This window comes from Mirounga angustirostris, unplaced genomic scaffold (assembly GCF_029215605.1).
Source record: "Mirounga angustirostris isolate CCGP_5_RB_7025 unplaced genomic scaffold, mMirAng1.0.hap1 SCAF_6, whole genome shotgun sequence".
Taxonomy (NCBI): domain Eukaryota; kingdom Metazoa; phylum Chordata; class Mammalia; order Carnivora; family Phocidae; genus Mirounga; species Mirounga angustirostris.
In genome coordinates, this window is record NW_026991714.1 from 127923595 (window position 1) to 127950164 (window position 26570).

The 26570-nt window shown below is 36.7% G+C and overlaps 1 protein-coding gene across 9 annotated transcripts in view; it reads left to right on the plus strand.

The window, feature by feature from the left end:
- The window catches only part of BTRC (beta-transducin repeat containing E3 ubiquitin protein ligase), a 188744-nt gene that overhangs the window by 98376 nt on the left and 63798 nt on the right, over positions 1–26570 (plus strand). For 7 of the 9 annotated variants that reach the window (XR_010412555.1, XR_010412554.1, XM_054508347.2 and 4 more), the window contains 2 exons: positions 3663–3740; positions 19722–19811. Coding sequence is in view for 7 of the 9 variants with exons in the window: in XM_054508347.2 (XP_054364322.1) it covers positions 3663–3740; positions 19722–19811 (168 nt within the window). In the remaining 2 variants the exon portion in view is untranslated. The remainder of the gene's footprint in view (positions 1–3662; positions 3741–19721; positions 19812–26570) is intronic. The other 2 variants (XM_045878650.3, XM_045878652.3) reach the window with 1 other exon arrangement.

Sequence of the window (26570 nt, forward strand, 5' to 3'; positions counted from 1 at the left end):
ACACCAAAACAAGTGAATTTTTCTATATATAAGTTTTAAAAGTGGGGAAACAATCAGGAAATTAACATCGATACAGTGTTACTAGATCATCTATAGAACTTATTCAGATTTTCCCATTTGTTCCAATAATGTCCTTTATACCATTATGTCATGATGCCCACCCAATAGTTACCTGTCAAAATCAAATGAAATTGAGGATCAGGAGCAAGAAAATTGTGGGTATGGGCTAGAGAGGCACTACTCATCTTGTTAGGTGCAGATCACTGTTTTTCAGTATATAATTCTGTATAGAGAAGTTTACCATCGATTTTGCTTTAACCCCCCAAAATAATCTCAGATCACAGGTTGCATTCAGTTGTCATGTCTCTTTAGTTTCCTTTCACCTGAAACAGATCCTTAGTCTTTCTTTGTATTTCATGACGCTGACATTATTTGTTAAGTACAGACTAGTAATTTTTTAGACTATCCTTCAATTTGGGTTAGTCTAATGTTTTCTTATGATCAGATTGAGATTATGTGTTTTGGGCAAGGCTACCTCAAAAGTAATAATGTGTTCTTCTCGTACATCATATCAAGAGGCACATAATGTTTTATTTGTTTTTTTTTTATTTTAAGATTTTATTTGAGAGAGAGAGAGAAAAAAAAAGTGATCACAAGCAGGGGGAAGGGTAGAGGGAGAAGCAGACTCCCCACTGAGCAGGGAGCCCGATGCGGGGCTTGATCCCAGGATCCCGGGATCATGACTTGAGCCAAAGGCAGTCCCTTAACCAACTGAGCCACCCAGGCGCCTAAGAGGCACATAATGTTAAGGTGGTGTCTACCATATGTCTCTACTGTGAGGTTATTGTTTTTCCTTTTGTAATTATTAAATATCTCATGGAGCCGTATTTTAAGATTATGTAACTATCCTGTTACTTGTTTAACTTTAACCCACTAATTTGTGGCATGAGTCTTGCTTTTATCAAGTGGTTACCCTTAAATAGAAGTTACTGGATATGATTTAGTTTGATGACCCAGACAGTTAATGAACATTGCTTATTGGGATGCATCATGATAAAGATAAGAGGGATAACTGTGCTGCTGAGCTCTCCTGGGTGATGTTGGAGAACACACAGGCTTTGAGAACCGCTGAGGTGACCACTTAGTTATACAAGGGTGTTTCATCATTTCCCTCCACCCTCAAGACTGTGAACTATTCATCTCCTATTTGCTTTTTTGCCGGCTTTCTGGCTCTCCTCTTCACTGTTAGAAGGGTACCTTACTCCTTGCTCCTGATATCATAACTTGTTAATGTCCCTACCTCTATTTTAAGGTAACAACAGAAATTTAGTGATAACCACTCAACAGCTCCTCATCTAAATCAGATAAAATAGAGGGTCAGGAGGAAGAAAATTGTGGATATGGACTAGATGCTGCTCATTCTATTACATTCACGTTACTATTTTTACTATGTAATTTAGTACATAGTTTACCATCAATTTTGTTTCACCCCAGTCACCTATAGAGTAAAAGTGATTTATAACAACTTCACTATTACAAACTTCTACCAAAATAGGCTTCCAAGTTTATTATGATGACATTTTAACAAAACATAATTAATGTTGAAATATAGGACTTTACATTGAATTAAACCAGTTTGGATTATAAATGATATTTTATTTAAAGGAGGGTGGAACTTCATGGTCTGGGGAATAGTTACTTGCAAGTTTTAAGTTTATAATTCAGTACTGACTTAAGTTTGTATTACATAAAACACTTAATTTTAGCATTTAAAAGTACATATAACATAAAATTTATCATCTTAACCATTTTTTAAGTGTACGGTTCAGTGGTATTAAATATACTCATAATATTTTGCAGCCATCACCCCTGTCCGTTTCCATAACTTTCCATCTTGTAAAACTGAAACTCTATACCCATTAAACAATAATTCCCCATTCCCCTACTTCTCCCAGCCCCTGGCAACCACCATTCTGCTTTCTGTATGATTTTGACTACTTTTAAGTATCTCATATAAGTGGATTGATATAGTAATTATCTTTTTGTGACTGGCTTATTTCACTTAGCATAATGTCCTCAAGGTTCATCCATGTTGTAGTATGTACCAGAATTTCCTTACTTTTTAAGGCTGAATACTGTTCCATTGATGTATTACACCACATTTTATTTATCCCTCCATCAGTCACTGGACACTTGGGTTGCTTCCATGTTTTAGCTATTGTGGTTAATGCTGCTCTGAACACAGGTGTACAAATTGTCTCTTGAGATTCTGCTTTCAGTTCTTTTGAGTATATATCCAGAAGTGGAATTGTTGGATCATATGATAATCCTGTTTTTAATTTTTGAGGAACCACCATACTGTTTTCCACAGCAGCTGTATCCTTTTATATTCCCACTAACAGTGCATAATAGTTCCAATTTCTCAACATCCTTGCCAATATATATTTTAGTTTTTGTCTGTTTTTGATAGAGCCTTCTTAATGAATGTGATGTGGTGTCTCTGTGTAGTTCTGATTTACATTCCTGAAATGATTAGTGATGTTGAACATCTTTTCATGTGCTTGTTGGCCATTTGTGTATCTTCTTTAGAAAAATGTCTATCCAAGTCCTTTGTGCATTTTTGAATTGGTTTGCTTGGGGTTTTTTGTTTGTTTAGTTTTACAACCTCTCTATATTCTGGATTTAAAAAAAAAAAGGTTATTTTAGAGAGAGTGTGCACGCGTGCGCACATGAATTGGAGGGGAGGGGCAAAGGGAGGGGGAGAAAGAGAATCCTAAAGCAGACTCCCTGCTGAGCGCAGAGCCCAATGTGGAACTCCTCCCAGGACCCCAAAATCATGACCTAAGCTGAAATCAAGAGTCAGCTGCTTAACCAACTGAGCCACCCAGGCACCCCTATATATTCTGGATATTAATCCTCCATCAGATACGTAATTTGCAAATATTTTCTCCCATCCCATGGGTTGCTATTTTATTACTCTGTTGATATTTAGAATTCTGAAGTCGCTTTCAAGTGGATTGTTGTTTTTTCCCCTTTTCTTAAGTATTTAAAAAATCCCATTGACATTTATGGTCTTCTAGCTGCCGTTTGAGGTGATAGTGGCAAGAATGGACTCTAATTTTAAACCATTGATGAAATGATGTTGTTTTGAACTAAGTACTATGTTATTTTTAATAAAAGAAAATCAAATCTGAGAAGAGGAAGAAGAGAAAGAACTATTTATTTTAGGATCCAGACTTTGAGAATTTCTAGTGACCAAACATTTACTATAGTTTAAAACTAATTATTTAAAAGAGAAGGTAATAATCATGGTTTAAGTTACTGCCAGCTAAGTATAAACTGGAGCTTTCTTGTGTCCAGTGTCAACCTGCGTTTTCAAAGAGCAATAAACCAGATTTCTGATGACTGTGATCTGCTGGGCAGTGCTTAAATACAGATGAAATACTTTCCACCTAGGTCCCTACTTACATTTATTTATATACATGGGCATATGTTTTCCTCTACATAAGTGTATGTCTGTATGTATATAAATCTTCAAATGAATAAATGCAGAAATATACATGGTATTCTAGCTTACAGAATTAGAAATGTAATTCAGTTTACTCCCACAGAATAAGATTGAAGATAATGAGAACTGAATTAAAGCTTACTTTCTTTCACAGAATTCCTCAGAGAGAGAAGACTGTAATAATGGCGAACCCCCTAGGAAGATAATACCAGAGAAGAATTCACTTAGACAGGTATGAAATTCAGTCTGTCTTAAAATAAAAAACTACCAACAACAAAACAAAAGACAGGAAACCCTCAATTTGCCATTCGATAAGCACTGGAGCTTAAATTAAAAGTACTCTGAAGTTGAGGTGGCTATAGCCATCAATTTCAATCCGGTAACATTGTTTTCCCAGTCATTTAAAAATATCCTAGGTGTACAAGTACAGGACAGGTCGATTGCTTACGTTTAGTGAAAACAACATCAAAGAAAAGTTTTCTTGTTCAGGAAAAATAACTTGAAATGCTTAAGTGCAAATAGTAGAATAGTTGGCTTTAAATCTTATTTTCCTTGTGAGATTCTTAATACATTTTTTAAAAATTAACAATCAGAAGGGATCAGCCTCTAGTGAAGGTAGCTCCTTTTAGTCTGAGCAGTATTTGTTTGCCTTTTCTAAAAGTAAAGGCCATTATTGATGATAACGTTAAAAAAATTTTTTTCCTCACTGTACGCCACTCCCCAAAGGTAACACATTTTACTTTGAAAGTTAATTCCATGGTGCTCTCTTTTTAAAAATTAAAATGTCCAAAAACATTTGCTTAAAAATTTTGCTCTTTTCACTGCCTTCAGCAACCTCTAACATCTTCTGTCTCCCACTAGCAACAAAAACAAGTTCTTACAGTGTTGCCAGAGAATAGGTATACCACCTCTTCACTTTTGGATAAGATGAGCACCAGCAGTAGCCAAAATAATTTCAATTTACTTACACTTACAGCATTCTTAGGAAAAAAAAAAGAGGTCTAATATTTGTTTAGTGCCCACCACAAACCTGCTATTTGTTTCATTCCATCCTCACAATCACCCTACAAAGTTGGAAGATAGGGCTTCCGATTATAGATGAAGAAAATGGAGACTGAGGGAGGTTGAATGACTTGCTTATTAGCTCGTCAGTGATTTAAAACCCAGATCTCAATGTTGCTCAAGCATTTCTACTTCTGCCTTCTGATTCCAGTTCATATAACAGTGTTATTATAGGGAAAAAGTACTTGACGCTGTGATATACTCATTTTTTATTTACTATATGGTAAAAATTTGGGGATGGGCACTTTTCCTTTTTGATAAAAATAATTGTTTAGTAAATAGAACTGAATCCATTCAGGAAGCTTTTATAAAAAACCTGAATGATTAATAATTGAAACTGCATAGTTACAACTTTAACTATTTGGAGACAAACACCTGATATATAAATCTAAATAAATAGAACAGTATTGAGTAAGATAAATTTAGATGTGGAAAGACTCTGCCCACTATACAGAAACAACTGTCAGAAAACAATGACGCGACAAAAAGTTTTGGCAACTTTATTTAAGCTAACAAACGAATTTTCACTCTGCAAAGTTATAAATTAATTTTAATAGGCTGATCCAGATGGTCCATTTGGAAAATGGATAGGCTGATCTGTTGAAAATTAAACTAAATTTATCTCTCTCATACTTCAAACTGAAGCAAGAGAGAGAATCGTGCCTATTAAGTCCAGCACATACAGATGGACCAGCAGGTCACACATGGGACTAATCTGATTCATTTTAAAAATAAATGCAAACATTATTGAATCATTTTCTACTTGCAAGATCAGTTGTGTGCAGTATTTGAAAGAGATATGCTGTGGCTTTTTCATTGCTTTTTAGCAGATTCACTTCACCCTCTCCACTTTAATATAACAACCATTTTGGTTTTGTTTTTGTCTTTCCTCCTAATGCTCCAAAATGATTTTTCTAGTATCTGTCATTCAGTGTTGAGATCCAAGCTCTGGAGATTAATTAGGTCATGAGGCTTTTTCCCCTCCTCTCTTTTGTAAAGGGCTTTATCTCTATTCTCTTTATGAAGAGCATGAACTCAGTGTTCTTGGAAAGAGAAATGGCCTTTAGAAACAGGGAAGTAGGAGATCCTCCTGGGGCCCTCTGAATCTTTTAGCTTCTGGGTGTTTTAACAGCCCCATGAATGCAGATTTGTAAATTTATTGCAGTGCCATCTGGTTTTTTGCTCGAACCAGATTACTGTTGGCTTGTGTCTGTCTATTGTGGTGGTCACTCCCTAGGAGCTTGCCCTCTCAATCTTAGGGAAGAGTGATGAATAGCAGGGGTCAATAGAAGCGGGTCACAGGGCAGCTGTCCAAGATTGCCCTGAACTTGATTACCCCACTGCTGATTTTTTAAATGTAGGACATAATATATAAGCTGTTTAAACTCCCTCTTTTCCCTGTTGCATGACAATAATGAAGTGCCATTTGCTCCCCACCCACCCCCCTACTTTAGTCAAGTTGTACAGATAAAAAGATGTCAAGGCTGCCTAGTGTTTTACCTAGTGTTGATGTAAGTAGGATTTGCATCATGTAGGCCAATCCCTTGAAATTCTTTTGCAGGTATTTCTAATGGGATTTCAGGAACTCTTTCACTGTTGATTTTAAAACACTCAGTTAACAAGTTTAGTATTGTTTTAAACTGATTTTATAGTTTACGTATATTGTTCTTAAGTTCACAGGTGATGATAGACTATAACCACTGTGTGGTAACTTTGAGTTATTTAATCATTGGAGGAGCTGAATGAAGGGTCATCACTACAATTCTTACAGACATTTAAAGGATAATGAGAGGATATTATGAACAACTTTAAACCACAGTTTTGGCAACTTAGATGAAATGGACAAATTCCTTGAAAAATACAGCTTTTCTGAAACCAATGCGAGGTGAAATAAATTTGAATAGCCTGATGTCTATTAAAGAAATCACATTATCAAAAGGCCCCCAAATGGTTTCGCTGGTCAATTCTATCAAATATTTAAGGAATAAATAACTTACTCTTGTACAAACTCAGAAAATAGAGAAGGAAAGAACATTTCCTGACTGTATTATGAGGGCACCATAACCATAATTCCAAAACCTGACAAAGACGTTAGCAGAAAACGAAAATATTGAAGGAGAAAGTCAGGAGACACTACGCCCTGTGTCACCAAGCCATCTTGTATACCTGTCTTTCCATTTCATTTCCAATATCAGAAGGCAGGAGAGTTGGTGGGGAAAGAGAAGCAATGTATCCTTTTAAGTCTCTGAATTTGGGAATAATCATCTTACCTCTGCGCATTAAGTAAAGTGTGAACTTTTGTTTAAAGAATGTACACAGCAGCTACAATTTTCTTTCTACTTTTTGTTCCTAAAATGTGAAGCCAAGGAAACCATAGCAACTGTTTTCAGAGCTTTTATTCATATCTGCAAACAAGGGCAAAGGCCTGGGAGGATACAGGAAAGTACTCATTACTTTTTGAAAATGTAGCCTTACAACATGCAACTCCTTCTTTCCTTCACATTGGTGCTAATAGGATCTGTCAGCCCTGCCTTTCTCTGTAATTGAGTAAATTGTGACCTCTGTCTAATCCTTCCCCCATCCCCCATTCCCTTTGTCTATGTGTCCACTTACCATCCTGAGAACGTGGGCAGTGATAAATAAAGCATTGAGTAGAGCTCTCTCAACTCTTTGAAAGCAGCATGATGCCAGCCCTCTAGTTATATTTCTTTAAGTGTTTACGTTTTTCTGTATTCTTTCTCTTGTGTAGCTGGAACCCTGGGGATGCAAAGCCATGAGAGAGGCCAAGAAGCTAACAAAGTAGCTGTCTCCCTTGTTAGCTTGTTCCTTTATTCTTTAAAAACAAGATAAAAACCATCTGGCTCAGGGCATTACATTTTCCTCCCCCGTGCACCTCTATAGATGGAGACTTCACCTGCAGTGAGGGTTTACATTGATTAGGGAGGGAGCCGTAATTCAAGCTTCCATCCTCTTCAAGGATACTTTGCAGTCTTTAAAGGTGCTGACCCACTGAGTTAAACTGTCAAGGGAGGATAAAAAAGTATCTTCATCCCAGGAGGTAACAGCTGCCAGGTTTTCAACACCTTGCACGCTGCTGGAAAAATGTCACAATTGTCAGCTGAAAGAAAAATGACTCTGTTGTCATCTTCTGTTAATGACTGGGCCTTATAAAGGGAACTACATAAGCCTTTTAGAAGGAAAAAGTAGATGTTTTCCTTTCCTACCACCATGCCCCTAAATTCCTATGTTGTTCTAAATATTACCTTAGAGTAGATCCATAAAAAACAGCCGTGAAGAACTTAAACAGCCCCATATAAGCATGGAGGTCTGATTGGCATAGCTCCTTTATACAGTTGGATGAATAGGAGGAAAAAGCACATCACTGACACAGAAAATGACATTATAGTGTGTATTAACAAAACAACAACAACAACAAAAAGTCATTCATAAGCCAGTGAACTGAGAGAAAACATACTGTATTTCTGCTCTTTGGAGGACAATTTGTTTTCAGGCAGCATCCGGATGGGTAAATACCACGACATTTCTTTTTTCAAGAGAGCCACTTCTTTTCTTCCTTTAGAAAAAAAAAAGAAGAAACTCACTGAATTTATTTCCTTTAATAGCTCTATAATGTTTGTATATGATGGCATTCCCTTCTTTCTGATTTGATTGATGAGGGGAAAAGGTTTAATGAAGTCCCTGATATTAGCTAGGCAAGTTTTTTTTTTTTTCTATTTGTTTTAGGTTAGTCATTTTAATTGTATTGAGTAATTAGAAGGTACACACAGCCAGGGGAGCTTTGTTCTGATAATTGCTCAAGAAAACCCATTCCCTATCTGCCGTTGCTTTGTGTTAAGACATTTCTCCCTCTAGTGGCAATAGTAAGCATTTTGATTTGGCAGTAGGCGAGGTGTAATTGCAATATGACAAACTATGCTTAAGGGACTATCTTGTAAATACTTTAGTTTGGGGTTTGGCATTATTTCATTATATATGTGTGTTTTTTTTCCCTATGAAACTTTCTACCTCTCCTCCCCCCCCACCCCCCGAAGTGTTTTGGGCTTTGGATGGAAAAAAATTGCCTGAGATGTTTATTAAAAAAAAAAAAAAAAAAATCACAGTGCATCCTGGGTAATGTTTTGCAGCTTGACTTAATTTTAGTCATCTGTTTTAATTACCTATTTATAAAAATGCTTTTGCATTTGTAGACATTATTTAATACTTTGGAAGAAGCACCTCATTTGAAATAAATAAATAAATTGTACTTATTTTAAATAGTCCATGTAAAAGACCTTAAAGGTAATTAATGTAGGTCTCTTAAGTAAGACAAAAGTGATCTTTCCAAGTCTGATGAAGTGATTTGTTTACTTAACTTCCCACTTTGGCTGAATCCTTCAGAGTCTAATAACTTTTTTTTAAAAAAACATGGTTTGGCAATTTGTGTCTAGCTACAAAAACCTTTCTTCAAAAAGAAGCAATTTAATAACCAGCTTTCTTAAAATTACTTTGAGGAAGGAAGACTGTATAGGGGGTTGGTGTTTTGTTTTATTTTTATTTCAGTGTAATCATTCTTTGATAAATTGTGTAATCACTGACTTAGTAGAAAAAATATTATTGAACTCCCGGGTTGCAATGACCATAAAGTAGTGTATTTTCATATAGAGACTTGAGATATTGTGAATAAATTATAAATTTATTTTATAATTTACCAGCTTATATGCTGGTCGAAGTCCATATGGACCCAGTTCATTTTGTGTTCAGTGCTTAATGTGGATCTACCATTTTAAGAAAAACAAAAAGATGGGTGGGGGGGATGCCTATTGTGCCCTTTTGTATGAGTCTTTTAAAAATCTGCCCTAAGAGTAACTTGGAATGAGATCAGAATACAGCATTGCATCCATTGAACGAGATTGGGTAGGATTAGTGTGGCATTTTTAAAGCCCAGTTCCAGCTTCCCTAGATGTCGCCTGGTAGTTTGCTTTTTCTATCCCATATTCTTTTTTTTTTTAAAGATTTTATTTATTTATTTTTTAGAGAGCGAGCGAGAGAGAAACAGCATGAGAGGGGAGAGGGTCAGAGGGAGAAGCAGGCTCCCCGCTGAGCCGGGAGCCCGATGTGGGACTCGATCCCAGGACCCTGGGATCATGACCTGAGCCGAAGGCAGACGCTTAACCATCTGAGCCACCCAGGCGCCCTTCTATCCCATATTCTTGCTGGGGACTTGATTTGATGTTACCATATATCTGAAGGTCCCTGTCTTCCCCGCCCCCCTTCCTGCCCCCCAATCACTAGCCATTTTCATTATACTCTATCTTGTTTTGCTATAGGGCTGCTGAACAGATTTCTTAAGCAGCTTTTTGCAAGGTTAAAAGAATGCAGCTTGGTAACAAGTTTGTGTCATTTTAAATATATACCTTCTAGTAAATAAGGAGAAGTCTGGCAATCAATCCCTTTTAGTGTGTTATATGTTTTACCTGACAACTAAACCTTCTATTGATTAGCCATTACTTTGTTAGATAATCCTATGTCATTGAATCCATTGTAAAAAATTAAACTCTTTAAAATGTTTTACCCTAGCAGCACTGTGAAAATTGAAAACTTGTTCAGAATTACAGCCTGCTTTCACAAAGAAGGTAGTTTTCAGCAAGGCATCTTACTGGTTTATGTTTATGTGCTTTATATGCAATATAAAAACGTATTGAAGTACTCCAACGCAAAACTCTTTGCTTCTGGTTCAGCAATGTAAGCTACCTTTTCAAATGTTGCATGGGGACAGAGCCTATCTTGCCAGTGGCAATTATACTCACTAGTTTAATTTTAGCCTGGAAGGAGTCTTACAATAGTAAAATATTGGATGTAAAATACTGAATTTTTTAACCTTTTTATTCCAGAGTGATCTTAGGACTGTGACAAATTTTAATTTACTAATCTATGTGACTTCCTTGGGGGGTAAGCAAGATCATATACCCATTTTACAGATGGAATGGCTAGAAAATAAAAGCTTATGTATATCCTTACCCTAGAAACACTTATAGGTCTAGAAATGGTTTCCAAATCTATCTAATATTCCCCTGAGTGTCTTGTAATCACTTCTGAGGGAAAAGGAATTTTGGAGGGAAACAAATTAGTTTTCTAACCTGCCATGACTATTTTTCCCCCAGAAAATAGCGTAATATTTTTATTAATTAATTAGACAAACCTTTAGTTCTTTTTCCCCAAAAATACTAACTGCATACCTTTATATTTTTATTGAAGTAAATTTTTCATATGATGAACTGCATAGATATTAATTGTATAAGTCAATGAATTTGTAAGTCTGTCTGCCTGTGTAACCACATCCTCATCAAGCTGTAGAACATTTTTATTACCCAAGAAAGTTTCCTGGGTCTTCTTCCCAGCCACTTTTCCCATTGCCAACGAATCAAACATTGATCAACTTACTGTCATAGCTTAGTTTCACCTTTTCTAGAATTTCATGTAATAGAATAATAGATTTTGGGGTCTGGCTTTGGGTGTAATGTTTATGCGATCCATCTATACTGCTGTGTGTATCAGTAATGTATTCTCTTTTATTGTATATTCTGTTGAATAAATATACTGTAGTTTGTTTTCCATTCTTTTGATGGACACCTAAGCTACTTGCATTTTTATAAATGTAGTTGCTATGGATGTTCTTATATAAAGCTTTTTTGGTGAACACGTGTTGAATACTTTTTGATGTGCTTATGAGCTATTCAGGTATTGTCTTTTGTGAAGTATCTGTTTAAGTTTTTTGCCATTTAAAAAAATTGCATTGTCTGTCTTATTGAGTTCTAGAACTCAACTGTATTGAGTTCTAGATACAGGCTCTTTGTGAGATATGTGTTCTGAATATTTTCTCACAAGCTGTGGCTTGCCTATTTATTCACGGTGTGTTTTGATGAGAAGTTCTAATTTTTGAATGAAGCCCAGTCTATCAGTCCTTACCTCATGATTGTACAGATACTCTAGGTTTTCTTCTAGAGGGTTTGTAAGTTTTAGCTTTTACCCTTAAGTCTGTGATCCATCTCAAATTAATTCTTATGTGTGGTGTTCATTATTTTCCCCATACTTTTTTATTCAGTTGCTTTGATACCATTGTTGAAAAGACTTTCCTTTTCCCCATTGAATTACATGAGTGCTTTTGTCAAAAATCAGTTGGCTGTACAAGTATAGTCTGTTCCTGAACCTCCTAGAGAAGAGGCTGCTGCTGGATGCAGAGCAAAGGGTAACAGCATCTGAGGCATTGACCAACCCCTTCTTTAAACCCCACATGGAAGACAAGCTCAAGTCTTCTTTCTTTTTAGAAGTGTGTATCAGCAGTGTATTCTCTTCTGTTATGTGTAAATAATGCACCAAATACTACACTGTCTTGATCATTGTAGCTTTAGTAAGTCTTGAAATCAAGTAATGTGAGTCTTTAATATTCTTAATTTTAATATTGTTTTGGCTATCATAGATACTTTGCATTTCTATATAAATTTTAGAATCATTAGCAATTTCTTTTAAGAAGTCTGGGGGTTTTATATGTATTTTATATATATATTTGTATATATTTTGGGATACACACACATATACACATGCATGTGTATATTCATTTGAGTAGAATTAACCTCACAATAATATTAAGTCTTCCAGTTTATAAACATGGTATATATCTCCATTTAATTTTGTTCTTTTTAAATTTTTCTAAGCATTATTTCTTAGTTTTCAGTGTACATTTCTTTTTTTTTTTTTTAAAGATTTTATTTATTTATTTGAGACAGAATGAGAGAGAGAGAGAGCTCATGAGAGGGGGGAGGGCCAGAGGGAGAAGCAGGCTCCCCGCTGAGCAGGGAGCCCGATGCGGGACTCGATCCCAGGACTCCAGGATCATGACCTGAGCCGAAGGCAGTCGCTTAACCGACTGAGCCACCCAGGCGCCCCCAGTGTACATTTCTTACACAGATTTATTCCTATTTAATATTTTTCAATGCTGTTGTAAATGTTTTCATTTGATTTTTGACTCTTGACCTTGTTTCCTGTCATTTATGAATAAAGACAATTTTATTTCTTATTTTCCAAGTTATTTGCCTTTTGTTTCCTTTTTTTGCTTTATTTCAATGGCAATGGCCTCCAATATAATGTTGAATAGATGTGGTAAGAGAACCTCTTTGCCTTGTTCCCAGTCTCAGAGGGACTGTCTTTCACCACTAAGTATGATGTTAGTTGAAATTCTTTTAGATGTCATTAATGGGATTAAGAAAGTTCCCTTTTATTTCTAGCTTGCTGAGATTTTGTTTTATTGTTGTTATTGTCATTGTGTTCATGGGAGATATTGGTTTGTAGTTTTCTTCCTTCTTTCCTTCCTCACTCTCCTCTTCCTGCCCCTCCCTTTACCTTCCCTCTCCCCCTCCCCTTTTCTCCCTTCCTTCCTTCCTTCCTTCCTTCCTTCCTTCCTTCCTTCCTTCCTTCCTTCCTTCCTTCCTTCCTTCCTTCCTTCCTTCCTTCCTTCCTTCCTTCCTTCATTCCTTCCTGTAGGCTCCACACACAGCATGGAGCCCAGTGCGGGGTTTGAACTCACATCCCTGAGATCAAGACCTGATCTGAGATCAGGAGTTGAACACTTAGCCAGCTGAGCCACCCAGGCACCCCTGTAGTTTTCTTTCTAATGTCTTTGTCAGGTTTTGGTGTCAGAGTTATGCTGCCTTCATAAAATGAGATGAGAAGTTTTCCCATCGCCTCTATTTTCTGAAAGTGTTTGTGTATGGTCCTGGTGTTATTTCTTCCCTAATATTTAATGGAATTCACCAATGAAACCATCTGGGCTAGAGGTTTTCTTTTTGGGGAAGATTTTGTTTTTTAATTTATGTGGAATAATTTTCACTTACAATTTGTTTCTTTAATAGATACAGAGCTATTCAGGTTTTCTCTTACTGTGTCAGCTTCGGTAATTTGGGTCTTTCAAGAAATGTACCCTATTTTATTTTATTTTGTTATTATTTTTTAAAGATTTTATTTATTTATTTGACAGAGAAAGAGAGAGACAGCGAAAGAGGGAACACAAGCAGGGGGAGTGGGAGAGGGAGAAGCAGGCTCCCCATTGAGCAGGGAGCCTGATGTAGGGCTCGATCCCAGGACCCTGGGATCATGACCTGAGCCGAAGGCAGCTGCTTAACAACTGAGCCACCCAGGAAATGTGCCCTCTTTTACTCAACAGGTTGTAATCTGTTCATATTTTTTATTTTAATACTCAGATTATTCTATATTGGGCTAACGAGAGCCCCTTTAGGTTGGCATCTGTACCCCTTTGACATATCTCTGTCATTCCCTGTGTGTCTCCAGGTTCATCTTATATTTTCCCTATCCAATCCTGGAATCAGCCATTTCTCCAGAGAGCTATGGTTCCTTTCAGTGTAAAATGGTATTTAGAAGCCAAGATTTAAACATTAACTTATATTTTACATCTATATGGATATATTTTGAAAACCATGAATTTATATTGGTACCTCTAATTCTAATTCAGTGCCACAGAGTTTGTTCTGGATCACTCCCTTTTCGTATTTATAATTCTCTTTTCTTATAGTAAGAAACCTGGTTTGAGATTTTTTTTTTCTTTTAGCACTTTAAACATGTTGTTTCTTGTGTTCTAGCCTTCGTTGTTTATGGTGAAACTTTACGTCTGCTTTTATTTATATTGTTGGCTCTCATGTATGGAGCATCTCTTTTTTCTTAGGCTCTTTCAAGGTTTTTGTCTTTGTTACTGTTTTTCAGCAGTTTTGACTGTTTGTGCCTAGTTCTTGTTATCTTTGTATTTAATCTCCGTAGAGTTTGCTGATCTCAGATCAGTAAGCCAGCAGTGTTCACCAAATTTGAGAACTATTTGATCACTATTCTTAGAACTTTTTTTGTGCTGCATTCTCACTTCTCTTCTGGGTCTCCAGTTTACACATATGTTAGATCATTAACACTTACCCCAGATAACTGAGCCTCTGTTCATTTTTTTTTCTTTTACTCTCTCTATCCTTCAGTTTAGATAATTTTAGTTGATCCATCTTTATTTCATTGACCTTTCTTCTGCCATCTCCAATCTGCTTTTAAGCCCATCCAGTAAATTTTAAATTTCAGATAATATACTTTCCAGTTGTAGAATTTCTATCTGGTTCATTTTAGGTTTTCATTTTTCTGGTGAAAATTTCCATCTGTTTATCCATTATGATTGTATCTTTCATTTAAGATGTTGAATATATTTATTATAGCTTCTATAAAGACTTTATATACTGATTCCCATACTAGATAATCTCAGGGCCATTTTCTACTCGTTCTTTTTTCTCTTGACTATGGGTTCCATTTATCTGCTGCTTATATCTAGCAGTTTTTTATTATATAGTGGACATTATAAATAACTCATTGCAGAGACTCTGGATTCTTTTATCTTCTACTGATTAACTTACTGACTGATCACTGTAAATTCACAGAGTGTTGGTTTATATTTGTTAGGGCACTTATGTTTTGATTTTTCCCCTGGTCCTAAGGTAGAGCCTTTACTCCTAAGACTTACTGTTTACTCTCAATACAGGGTCATTTCAAGTTTTCAGCAAAAGTTTGAAATGCCTGTTAAGTTCCTCTAATTTAGTAGGAATCAGATTCTAAATTCTGTCTCCCCTCATGGGCAACAGCTGCAATCCCTGCTCCAGTCTTCCAGTCTTCTGTTATTTTCCATTGGAATCCTTATAGTCTCCCATTCATATGTGTAGTTTGGGGATTAGCCATGGATTAGAGGAGAATTGAGCCTCCCCTATGGGTCTGTTTTCTATGATTTTTTAATCTCCAGCCACTATGGTAGCCCTGAACTCCATCCTTTGGCATATCAAGCCAATAAACTGGCTTTCTAATTGAATTTTAAGTCACCCTGCATCAAGTAGATTGGTGAGTACCCTCAGGGGAGAAAGCACATAAACATGGATGTTACCCTGCGTGTTTCTCCCCTTGAAGGTCAGTCTACTCTTCTCCCCCATTTTACTAGTTTAGGTCATTCTCCAGTGCCTTTAAGTAGTTATTACTAAATTTTTTTTCCCATGGTTTATAATTGTTATCTTATGAGGGTTAATCCCATGTAAGCATCTCTGGCATTATTGGAACTTGAACTCTTTGGCTTACATTTTTTATGTTATTCAGTATATATGAATCAATTCGTAAATGTCTCTTAAATGATAGGAAGTTTTACTTAAAAACTTTTTTTTTTTTAAAGATTTTATTTATTTGACAGAGAGAGACAGCGAGAGAGGGAACACAAGCAGGGGGAGTGGGAGAGGGAGAAGCAGGCTTCCCGCCGAGCAGGGAGCCTGATGCGGGGCTCAATCCCAGGACTCTGGGATCATGACCTGAGCCGAAGGCAGACGCTTAACGACTGAGCCACCCAGGTGCCCCTTACTTAAAAACTTTTATGTTGGGCGCCTGGGTGGCCCAGTCGGTTAAGCGACTGCCTTTGGCTCAGGTCATGATCCTGGAGTCCCGGGATCGAGTCCCGCATCGGGCTCCCTGCTCAGCCGGGAGTCTGCTTCTCCCTCTGACCCTCCTCCCTCTCGCTCTCTCTGTCTCTCATTCTCTCTCGCAAATAAATAAATAAAATCTTAAAAAAAAAAACCAAAAACTTTTATGTTGTCTATACATGAATAATAAATGTTTGTGGTATTAGTAGTTGCAAAAGAAGTACTGAACCTGACCCCAGAAGATACATGCACCAGTAGCTGCTATACACAAAGGTCAGATGATCCAATTTATTCCTTTAAAGTATGTTTGGGGATACCTGGGTGGCTCAGTCGGTTAAGCATCTGCCTTTGGCTCAGGTCATGATCCCAGAGTTCTGGGATCAAGTCCTGCATCGGGCTCCCTGCTCAGCAGGGAGTCTGCTTCTCCCTCTGCCTGCCCCTCTCCCTGCTTGTGCATGCTCTCTCTCTCTGACAAATAAATAAATAAAATCTTTAAAATAGGTTTTGAAATAATTTCAACTTAAATTATATAAGAATAAAACAGTTAAGTGGATATAAATTTTTTAAAGTTTAATTTGAATGGAAAACCAATTTTATAATACTTTTTCTCCATTTTCTTAAATTTTTTTACCTACATCTTTCCAAAGAATGATAATTGACCAAAAATGAATAGTTTAAAACATCTATGAATCCACTGCTGACATAAGTAAATAGGAGAAATCATAGCTTTTTGTCACAGAAAAAAATTCCATTTAATAAATGTGGAAGGAGAGTGCCTGGGTGGCTCAGTTGGTTAAGTGACTGCCTTCGGCTCAGGTCATGATCCCGGAGTCCTGGGATCGAGTCCCACATTGGGCTCCCGGCTCAGCGGGGAGCCTGCTTCTCCCTCTGACCCTCTCCCCTCTCATGCTGTTTCTCTCTCTCTCTCTCTCTCTAATAAATAAATAAAATCTTTAAAAAAATAAAATAAATGTGGAAGGAAAAAGGGAAATTTAAAAATCACCATCAGAACACCACAGTAAAAATTACCATAGGCAAGATCCACCAATGGATGCTAAAATTAGCAGGCAAAAGTTGAAATAGAAACGAAGTATTTTCATCATCTCAGAATATTTCTCCCAATATATTTTGTAATCCCTAAAGGAAAAATAACAAACTCATAATGGAGAATCTTGGCAGGTATGATCATAGGCATATGATAAAGTTTACCATCACTAGAAATACTTAATAACATGCCTCCTGACTTGATGCATTGAGAAGGGTACATCACCTTTGTGGTATTCTTCCCAATAATGTATAACCTCCATCTGATCATGAGAAAACATGAGACAAGGCCAAATTGAGAGAAATTATATAGACTAATCAGTACACTTCAGAAGTGTCATGGTCCTAAAAGACAAGACTGAGAAATTGTCACAGATTAGAGGCAACTAAAGAGACATGATAACTAAATTCAGTGTAGCATCTTGGGTTAGATTCTGACCAGAAAAAGGATAGTAGGGGGAAAATTGGTGAAACTCAAAAGAAATTCTTTATATTGTACCAACTTAATTACTTAGTTTTGATAAGTGTTCTGTGGTTATGTAAGTCATTAACATAAGGGGAAGCTGGGGGGAAGGGTATACAGAAACTCATTTTGCAACTACTCTGTAATCTAGAATTTTAAAAAATGGATTCTTTCCTATTGTTGGTTATGAGAGATTGCCTATGTCTTAAGATTTTTCTCTTTAATTCCAAGACATATAGTTCTCCAACATAGTAGTTCTCAAAGAGTGTTCCTAAACCAACAGCATTAATATCAACTAGGAACTTGTTATAAAAGCAAATTCTCAGAAGCCTGGGGGTGGGACCTAACAATTTGTGCGTTTGGGTTTGGTTTTCTTTTCCCCCCAGATTTTATTTATTTATTTATTTATTTATTTATTTATTTAATTTTAGAGAGAGTGAGCGAATGGGGGGAGGGGCAGAGGGAGAGAGAATCCCAAGCAGACTTCATGCCAAGCACAGGGCCTGATGTGGGGCTCCATTCCATGATGCCGAGATCATGACCCCAGCCAAAATCAAGAGTCGGTTGCCCAACTGACTTGAGTCACCCAGGTGCTCCAACAATCTGTTTTTAACAAGCCCTCCTAATGATTCTGATGCATGCTAAACTTTGAGAATCATGATTTATACCGTCAGTGAAAACTTAAAAACAGAGGGGAGGGGGGTGGGTGGATGGGTTAGCCTGGTGATGGGTATTAAAGAGGGCACGTATTGAATGGAGCACTGGGTGTTATACCCAAACAATGAATCATGGAACACTACATCAAAAACTAATGATGTAATGTATGGTGATTAATATAACATAATAAAATAAAATTAAAAAACAACATTGTTTTACTATATTGGCCAATTATTAATAATGTTTGCTTACCATAAAGTATAACCAATTTTTTAATTGTGGTAAAATACATGTAACATAACATTTACCGTCTTAACCATTTTTAAATGTACAGTTCAGTGGATTAAATACATTCACATTGTTATATAACTGTCATCACCATCCATCCCCAGAACTCTTTTCATTTTATTAAACTGAAGCCCTGTACCCATTAAACAATAACATCCTATTTCGTCTTCCAGCTCTGGCAACCATCGTTCCACTTTCTGTCTCTCTGATTTTGCCTCCTCTAAGTATTTCATACAAGTGGAATCATTTATTTATCTTTTTATCAGTATTTATCTTTTTGTGACTGGCTTATTTCACCTACCATAATGTCCTCAAGGTTCATCCATATCATAGTATAAGTCAGAATTTCCTTTCTTTTTAAGGCTGAATACTATTCCATTTGATGTATATGCCACATTTTGTGTGTCCCTTCATCTGTCAGTGGATACTTGGGTTGCTTCCATGTTTTGGCAATTGTGAATAATGCTGCTAGGAACATGGATATACATAAACCTTTTCAAGATTCTGCTTTCATTTCTTTTGGGTATATACCCAGAAGTGGCATTGTTGGATCATATGGTAATTCCAATTTTAATTTGTTGAGGAACCACCACCGTTCTGTTTTCCACAGCTGTGTATATATATACATTCCCACCAGCAGTGCACAGTGGTTCCAGTTTCTCCACATCCTTGCCAACACTTGCTGTTTTCTGGTTTTTATTTTTTATTTTTTAAAGATTTTATTTATTTATTTGACAGAGAGAGAAGGCAGACGCTTAATGACTGAGCCACCCAGGCACCCCTGTTTTCTGTTTTTTAACAGTAATCATCCTAGTGGGTATGAAGTGGTATCTCATTGTGGATTTGATTTGCATTTCTGAAATGATTAGTGATGTTGAGCATCTTGTCATGTGCTTGTTGGCCATTTGTATATCTTCTTTGGATAAATGTCTGTTCAAGTCCTTTGCACATTTTTGAATAGCACCCCTACCTTCCATACATACAGTAAGACCACTGCTGCTTACATTCTTGTTCATGAGCTCATCAGTGGCTCTTGTGGGCTCTCATTTTCTTTTCTTCCACCTGCCTACCTTGTTTCCAGTTCCCATAAATCTGGAAATTTATATATAAGTCTTTTCGTGTGTTGATTTTGAGAATAGGACAGAATTTGAAAACTGTATGTGACCGCATTTTAATATTTAAACCTGTTTCCAAAAAATTCTCTTTACAGACTTATAACAGCTGTGCCAGACTCTGCTTAAACCAAGAAACAGTATGTCTAGCAAGCACTGCTATGAAGACTGAAAATTGTGTGGCCAAAGTAAGTAAGACTACTCATCAATATTACTGTACCACATTGTAACAATGCTTTATCTATAAACATCTTCACTCAGTATTGCTATTAAAGATTATCACAGGATTTCATATTTAGAAAGGAATACAGCAGGCATCATTTTCAAAGCAGACTGTAAGTTGGAGTCTCCATCTCTTCAGTTGCAAAAGAATTTTTTGGTTATGCATTCCAGTCACACTTCCATCTAATTCGCATTTGTTATTTGACACTAGTTACTTGACCCTAAAACACTAGATTATTACAAATAAGTAAGATTTGTGAAAGAAAATATACAATTATTTTTATAAGCTGGTTCATGGGTTTTAAATGCGATTAATATAGAGTAACCATTGCAAGGATTGTGAAGTATGCTATAGAAAATCCAATTATTTTATCGCTATTATTATTTATTAAGTGGTCAATGATAGAAATATTGCTTTTGGTGATTTTGATCTGAGTGGACAGGTGTGTTTTATCATGCATATGAGCTACCTTTTCTCATGTATAAAACGTGCATATCTATAGATACAAAAGTAACCACATATTAGAGACCTTATGGTCTAATAATTGTATTAACTATGGCTCTAATCTTCCAAGTATCTCTGATTACACAGGAACTTTGACCTAAATTTAGATAACAGCAACTTTGATTATTCCAAGAGTAAGTAAAATTCCAGTAGGGGCTCTATCTCTAGACTTTTACCTTGCATATATGCAAAATTACTGCCTTAATAACTGTTCAGGGTTTTGTCACTGTTAGAACATTCCCAACTTTAACTACTTTAGTTTAGTCTATTTTATTATACACTAGGGCTCTCAGTTACTTACTGTTATTATTAGAGTTGGAGCTGGTCATCAGGTAGTCTCCATCCTTTGCTACAAAAATCAAAGGACGGCAACATTTCTTATTATTTTTATTTTATTTCTTAAAACATGCAGTAGTCACTGAATCTGCTTAATCAACTGAAAGTATCATACAAACTATAACCATTAGAAATGAACCATATAGGGGCGCCTGGGTGGCTCAGTCGTTAAGCGTCTACCTTTGGCTCAGGTCATGGTCCCAGGGTCCTGGGATCGAGCCCTGCATCGGGCTCCCTGCTCAGCAGGAAGCCTGCTTCTCCCTCTCCCACTCCCCGTGCTTGTGTTCCCTCTCTTGCTGTCTCTCTCTATCTCTCTCTGTCAAATAAATAAATAAATAAAATCTAAAAAAAAAAATGAACCATATAAGGAATGTCAATTTATTTAAAATTATAATTTAAAAAGATAGTTAAGTGTCTCTTAGTGTCTTAGTAATTTGCTGTAAAATATGAAAATAATAAATTACATATATTTATTTTTTCAGTCATTAAGTCACAACCAGCAAGTGCTAATTGACCCAATTTTGTATCCAGCATTTGTACATTGAAATGGGGGAATCAGTTATTTCGGCCTTTAAAAATAATCTTTCTCCTTTTTCGCCACGTTGCTCAGTTTCATCACAAGTGGGTGACTTCTGGCTAAACAAGGTAAAATCTTAGCATGAGCACCGATCCAAGGACAGGGTGACAATTTTAATGAGTTTCATTGAGAGCTGGCCAAGTGAGCATCTGTTCCTTTTGTTTTCTCCATACTTTGTAAGCCAGGATCTCTAAGCTATAGTCATGTTGGTGTGTGTCTGTATGATGTGTTTTGTTTTGTTTTTCTCCCACCCTCTACTTCAGTGGTGCATGGTTAGAAATCTTCTGGCATCTGGCACAATGGCATAATTTCTTCTGTGCTCTTGGGTGAGGAAATAAGTTTGTTCATTGCTGCTCATCTGTCTGTTTCTTTTGCTCCCAGATGGTGACCCTCTCATCCCATTCTTGCTTATTTTAACATTATTCTGACACCTATATCCTTTCATCATCTCCTTCAATACCCTAATTTAATAATGATTTCTGTCCTTTCCTATTGGAACCCACCTAACTTTCTGGTTCCTTTTATTGGCCCACATCCTGGCTTCTGGTTCATTGCTTCAGATTTGAGCTGTAGTGTATTTGCCATTGGTCAATGGCAAATAAAAACATGTAGCTAAAAAATTTTCTTTCTTTTAACAGCCTCCAGTGAAGTATCAATAACATGAGAATAGAGAACAAGTTTTCCCTTTTCTATTTACATGTGTTATATGTATCTCATGATTCTGTGCTGTTTCTACTTGCCTCATTTATTGCTTGACCTTTGAAAGGTAATGACTTGCCATTATTTTTGTAGGTCTGCAAGCTTGTCCCTGTTTCCTGCTCTTCACCTTTAGCCCTTAACTGAATAGTTTCATCTGCTACACTTGATATGGCTGCAGTAGCTTTTCACTTGATACAAGTGTCTGTTGTTGATTCAGATTGTGCTCCAAAGTGGCCTTGAATATCCAACCATCTCCATGTGAGAGCAACTATAACATAGTGATAACAACATTTTTGTCCCCTAGTTCAAAGGAGCTAATTCAGAGTGACTTTGATTTGGTGGAGATAGTCATTATAATTATTGAATATTGTTTATTATGAGGTTTAGAGAAGACATTAATACCAGTCATTCCCTGAAAAACAGCAAAGTTGTTACGTTCAGACCTTGTAGTATGTAGTATGTGACTCTTCTTTGCCAGAAATACCTTCCATAAATGTTTTATAATAGATCTATGAAGAGGGGCCCATTTGTACTCTTTAGAATATAAGAAAACAAAGTGGTAAAACAAACTACAGCCACTCTAGGTTAATAATAATCTTCTGAATCTCCAACTTGAAGAACGAGACCTAAGAAAGGATTTAAAAATAAAAATGAAGGATGGGTCGTTTTATCAGTGTAACTTAGTCCAACTAATATTTGGAGGCATTGAAATGTCTTTTATTTTTGTCCAAAGCCTTCCTTCTTACTAATTATAGCCCTGTAGTTCATGAGATTTGTTTGGAACATGATGAGCTCTGTATTTATTGTAGCTTTAAATGGATAGTCATTATTGACTGCCAACTTAGTCTTTAAAATCAATAATCACATTGCACCTAATTGTCAACCTTCATGATCTTTTTTAATTGAAGAAAACTAACTAGAAAAATGAAGAGCATTAATTTTTTTATGTTATCTCTTTGCTGACTTTTATTTAAATATTACCGAAAATTTTGGTTTCAGGTTTTTCCTAATTTACTTTTTACACATGCATGCACAGAATTAAAATTAAGTTGTTTGAACACATCCACCTAGATTCCTGCCCAGGTGGGAGAAGTTCTGCCTCTTTATGTTTGGAAAATAAACCTCTTCAGTAGTCCTTTGTAGATGTTCTGTATTGTGGTTGTTTGTTATGATTGTTTTTTACTTGAGACTCATAATCTGTTTGCAACTGACTGAGACAGAAAAACGTGATGTTCCTTTCCACTCACTCCAGATTTTGATAGAAGACTTGTTTTATTTATTTCCAAAATTATATCCGCAGGAAACAAGCTGTTTAAATTCAGATTATGCTGAAGCAAAATGGTCCTGGTATGAGAAGCAACGTGCTGTTTTACGAGCACAGAGTCCCTTTTCTCATAACTGATTGATAGTAAATATTTTCCTGAAGAATTATTGCCAACCATGAACAGTGCAACGGTTTCACTTTTTTTTCGTGCTACTTGCTGTACCAGCCATTGTCGGTAATTAAGATCTACAATTCACAATGCAGACGTTTGCACTTCCTCTGGGTCTGCGCTATTTATAAGGCATTTCAGCTGTTCAGAGTTTCTTTTGAGTTTTAAACTACATGTTAACAGGCTTCTTTAATACACTGTTCCACAAGTAGCATGTCAAATGGGCCATTCTTTGCACAGGCCTCTCTTTCGGGTCTAAACATTAGCTTTGTGGAGAATATGTTAAGATTTAACCATATCGTCGAGGCCAGTGAGGTTGGAAAAACTCTGGAATATAACATGTTACACATTACCATATTGCTATTTCAAAAAGGCAGGAATAAAATTCAGATAGTACTATTTTTTTCTTTCATTTTCAAATGGGTCATGTGATTTTAATGAGTGTTAATGGGAGTTATAGAGAGGTTCTGAGAAATACTAGTAAAGTGACTTTTCCCAGCTCACTTTGAGGTAATACTCAGGGACCATTGTTATAAACAAGAGTTTATGTGTTTGTCAGGTTAAGGATGCAGGAACATAAAACCTTCTAGATGTGCATGATATTTAGGAATACAGACTGGGATACCAAAGTGGATCAGCAGATCGACTGCACATTTGTTGTATAATCATCTTCAGGAACCCTAAGTAGCATATGCCGTTGGAGAGGAAAGTGTGAACAGGAATCCTGGTCTGAATTAATTTGGTAAAATTTAGGATCATTTTCAACCATTTCAAGAGAGTTAATTGCAAAAGAAAAAAAGAAGTCCAGACCCCAGTGAGCATCTTCATGAATTATGCCCTTGAGTGAGAGAACTGCTTACACAGTCTCCTTACTACCTGCGCTCATTGCTAAACACACTGGAGAAAGAAACAAGAAGCAGAAAGCTGTCAACAAAATATGTGTAAAACTTTGCCACAAGTGGGGATCAGACTGGCTGTGTTAAGCCTGAAGCCAGCTGCATTGATTCTACGTGTTGGCCGCCAGCATCTTCCGGCAGAGCAGACCTTCAGAGAAAGGCAGACACGGGTTTCCATGCTGATTCTTGATGGGCCCTTGAATATAGACAGAGCTTCAAACAAAGCCTTTCCAAGGCAGTTTTATTTGCCAGAACCTGAAACTTTCTGTAGTTCTTTTGAACTGCAATGTTTCTGTAAACTTTTTTTCCTCAGTGAACTCTTTATGAACCTTTTTTTTAAGATAGCAGCAGTGGTTCAACTGCTGAGAACCACTGATATATCTGACTGAGGCACTTCAAGACGCTAGGACCTATTCACATTTCTCTCTAGCCAGGGAGCTAATAAGATTAAGTTTGTCTTTGTGGATTGGTCCAGATTAGCAGATGAGCCCAGTCAGTGTTTTCCTCAGTGAAAAAGGAAAGGTTGGGAGAGAGAGGGGTGAAGGAAGAAAGTTCTTCATCAAGAATTGACTGCAGTATTGCCTGCTGATGCATGTCGGATCACCCGCATCGAGAGATCACATGGCTTCTCCAAAAGTCAAACGATCAATTCGCCTCGTTTTGGCTCTGTACTTAATGCACAAACAGTGCGATCTGCGGGGCTGTAATTGCATTGTTAGGGCCAAGGAACAAGCCTGTGCCTTTTCAGCAGACAGCTGGCAGGGAGAGAGGCATGTTGTTAGGAAAGAGAGAGGCAAGGCAAATAAAATTACTGCTAACGCTCAGAGATCGGCAGGAGTCCTACTTGCCTAATCTTACCGGTGGGAGCAAGCGGCTGTTGTAATCCAATTATAGCAGCATAAGCAATTTGTTAGACACTCCGCATAATGTAACAATTTCCCAATAAACTCTGACTTGTAATAACGTCGGCAAGAGTCCGCATAAATCTGCCCGAATGGTGGGGGCTGGAGCGTTCGGCTGGGGGCTTGTAATTGGCGCCATCAGCACGTTTTGTGGAGTGCAGTATGGTGCAGTCTTTTAGTGCAGGAATTTTAAGGAGAAAAGCATGGCACACGTTTCTTAGAAAAAGAAAAGTGGCCATTAAAAGGGGAGCAGCAAGAAGGGCATACTCTTGCCTTCACGTTACCTAGGAGTGTTAGTGTAGAAAGAAAACAGGAGGAAGCCATGTTTCCTTCAATACTAAAGGGGGAGAAGGGGGAAGAGTATGCGGACTAAATTTCTTTTTTAAAAAGCATCAGTTTATATTATTTATACTCCCCTTCTCCAGTCCCCCAAAATGCTGTTCAGGCAGCATTCAGCTAACATTTTTACAAAATGCTCATAGCCAGACAAGACTAGAAATGCCAAGTTTAAATCTGTTTTCTTCTAGTGTTTAGCATTTTCTTTACAACAGGAAAATATATTTTCTTTGTGCACAGAATAAATCTTTTAATTATCTCATTGACTATCAAACCTTTCTGTAGAGTTCTGCCTTCCGCTTTAAGAAACCGTCTCTTACTGAAGGATTTAAAACCTAGCTTGTTTGCTTAGCTGGCTTCACAACATTGCTTATTTTCTATTCCACAATATATTGTGAATGTCTGTGATACTAGGGTTAGTCATCTTTCTTGTTGAATGTTTACATTGTACAAGAATACAGTTTTTCTTATTTAAAACCATACCTGTATGATCATTATAGAAATAATTTTGATTCCTAAGTCATAAAATTTCTGTTTTGGAAAAATATTTGTTGTTGTGTGGAGCAGAATAGAACCTCCATTATTGATTGATTGATTAGCGTTTGTAGTCACAGTATAGAGTTTATTTATACAAGGTATAGGAGGTGAGGAGTGCTCCTAGATTTGTGTTAATAGACAGATTTTCATGCTACTGAGTGTGTATTAAATGTTACCTACTTTCTTATGCCAACCCAACTCTTCATTGTTGTTAATTTGTGTCAAAACAAAGCTTCTGAAATAAGAACAGGATTATTCAAAATATCATGTTGCTGTGGGTATTATTACACTAAATATTTACTTTCAGTATAAACACTTCCTTCTACTGAAGCAAATGCTGCCTTGTTTGACTGGAGCTACATCAATAAACTGCAGTGCCTCTAATAAAGCCACTCAGTGTCTGGGTTTAACTAATGGCTGATTTTCATGGCTTTGACAGTGAGCTGTGTGCGTTATTTTCTCCTGATATTGTAAAAATAATGAGAGCAAATTAGAACAATCAGT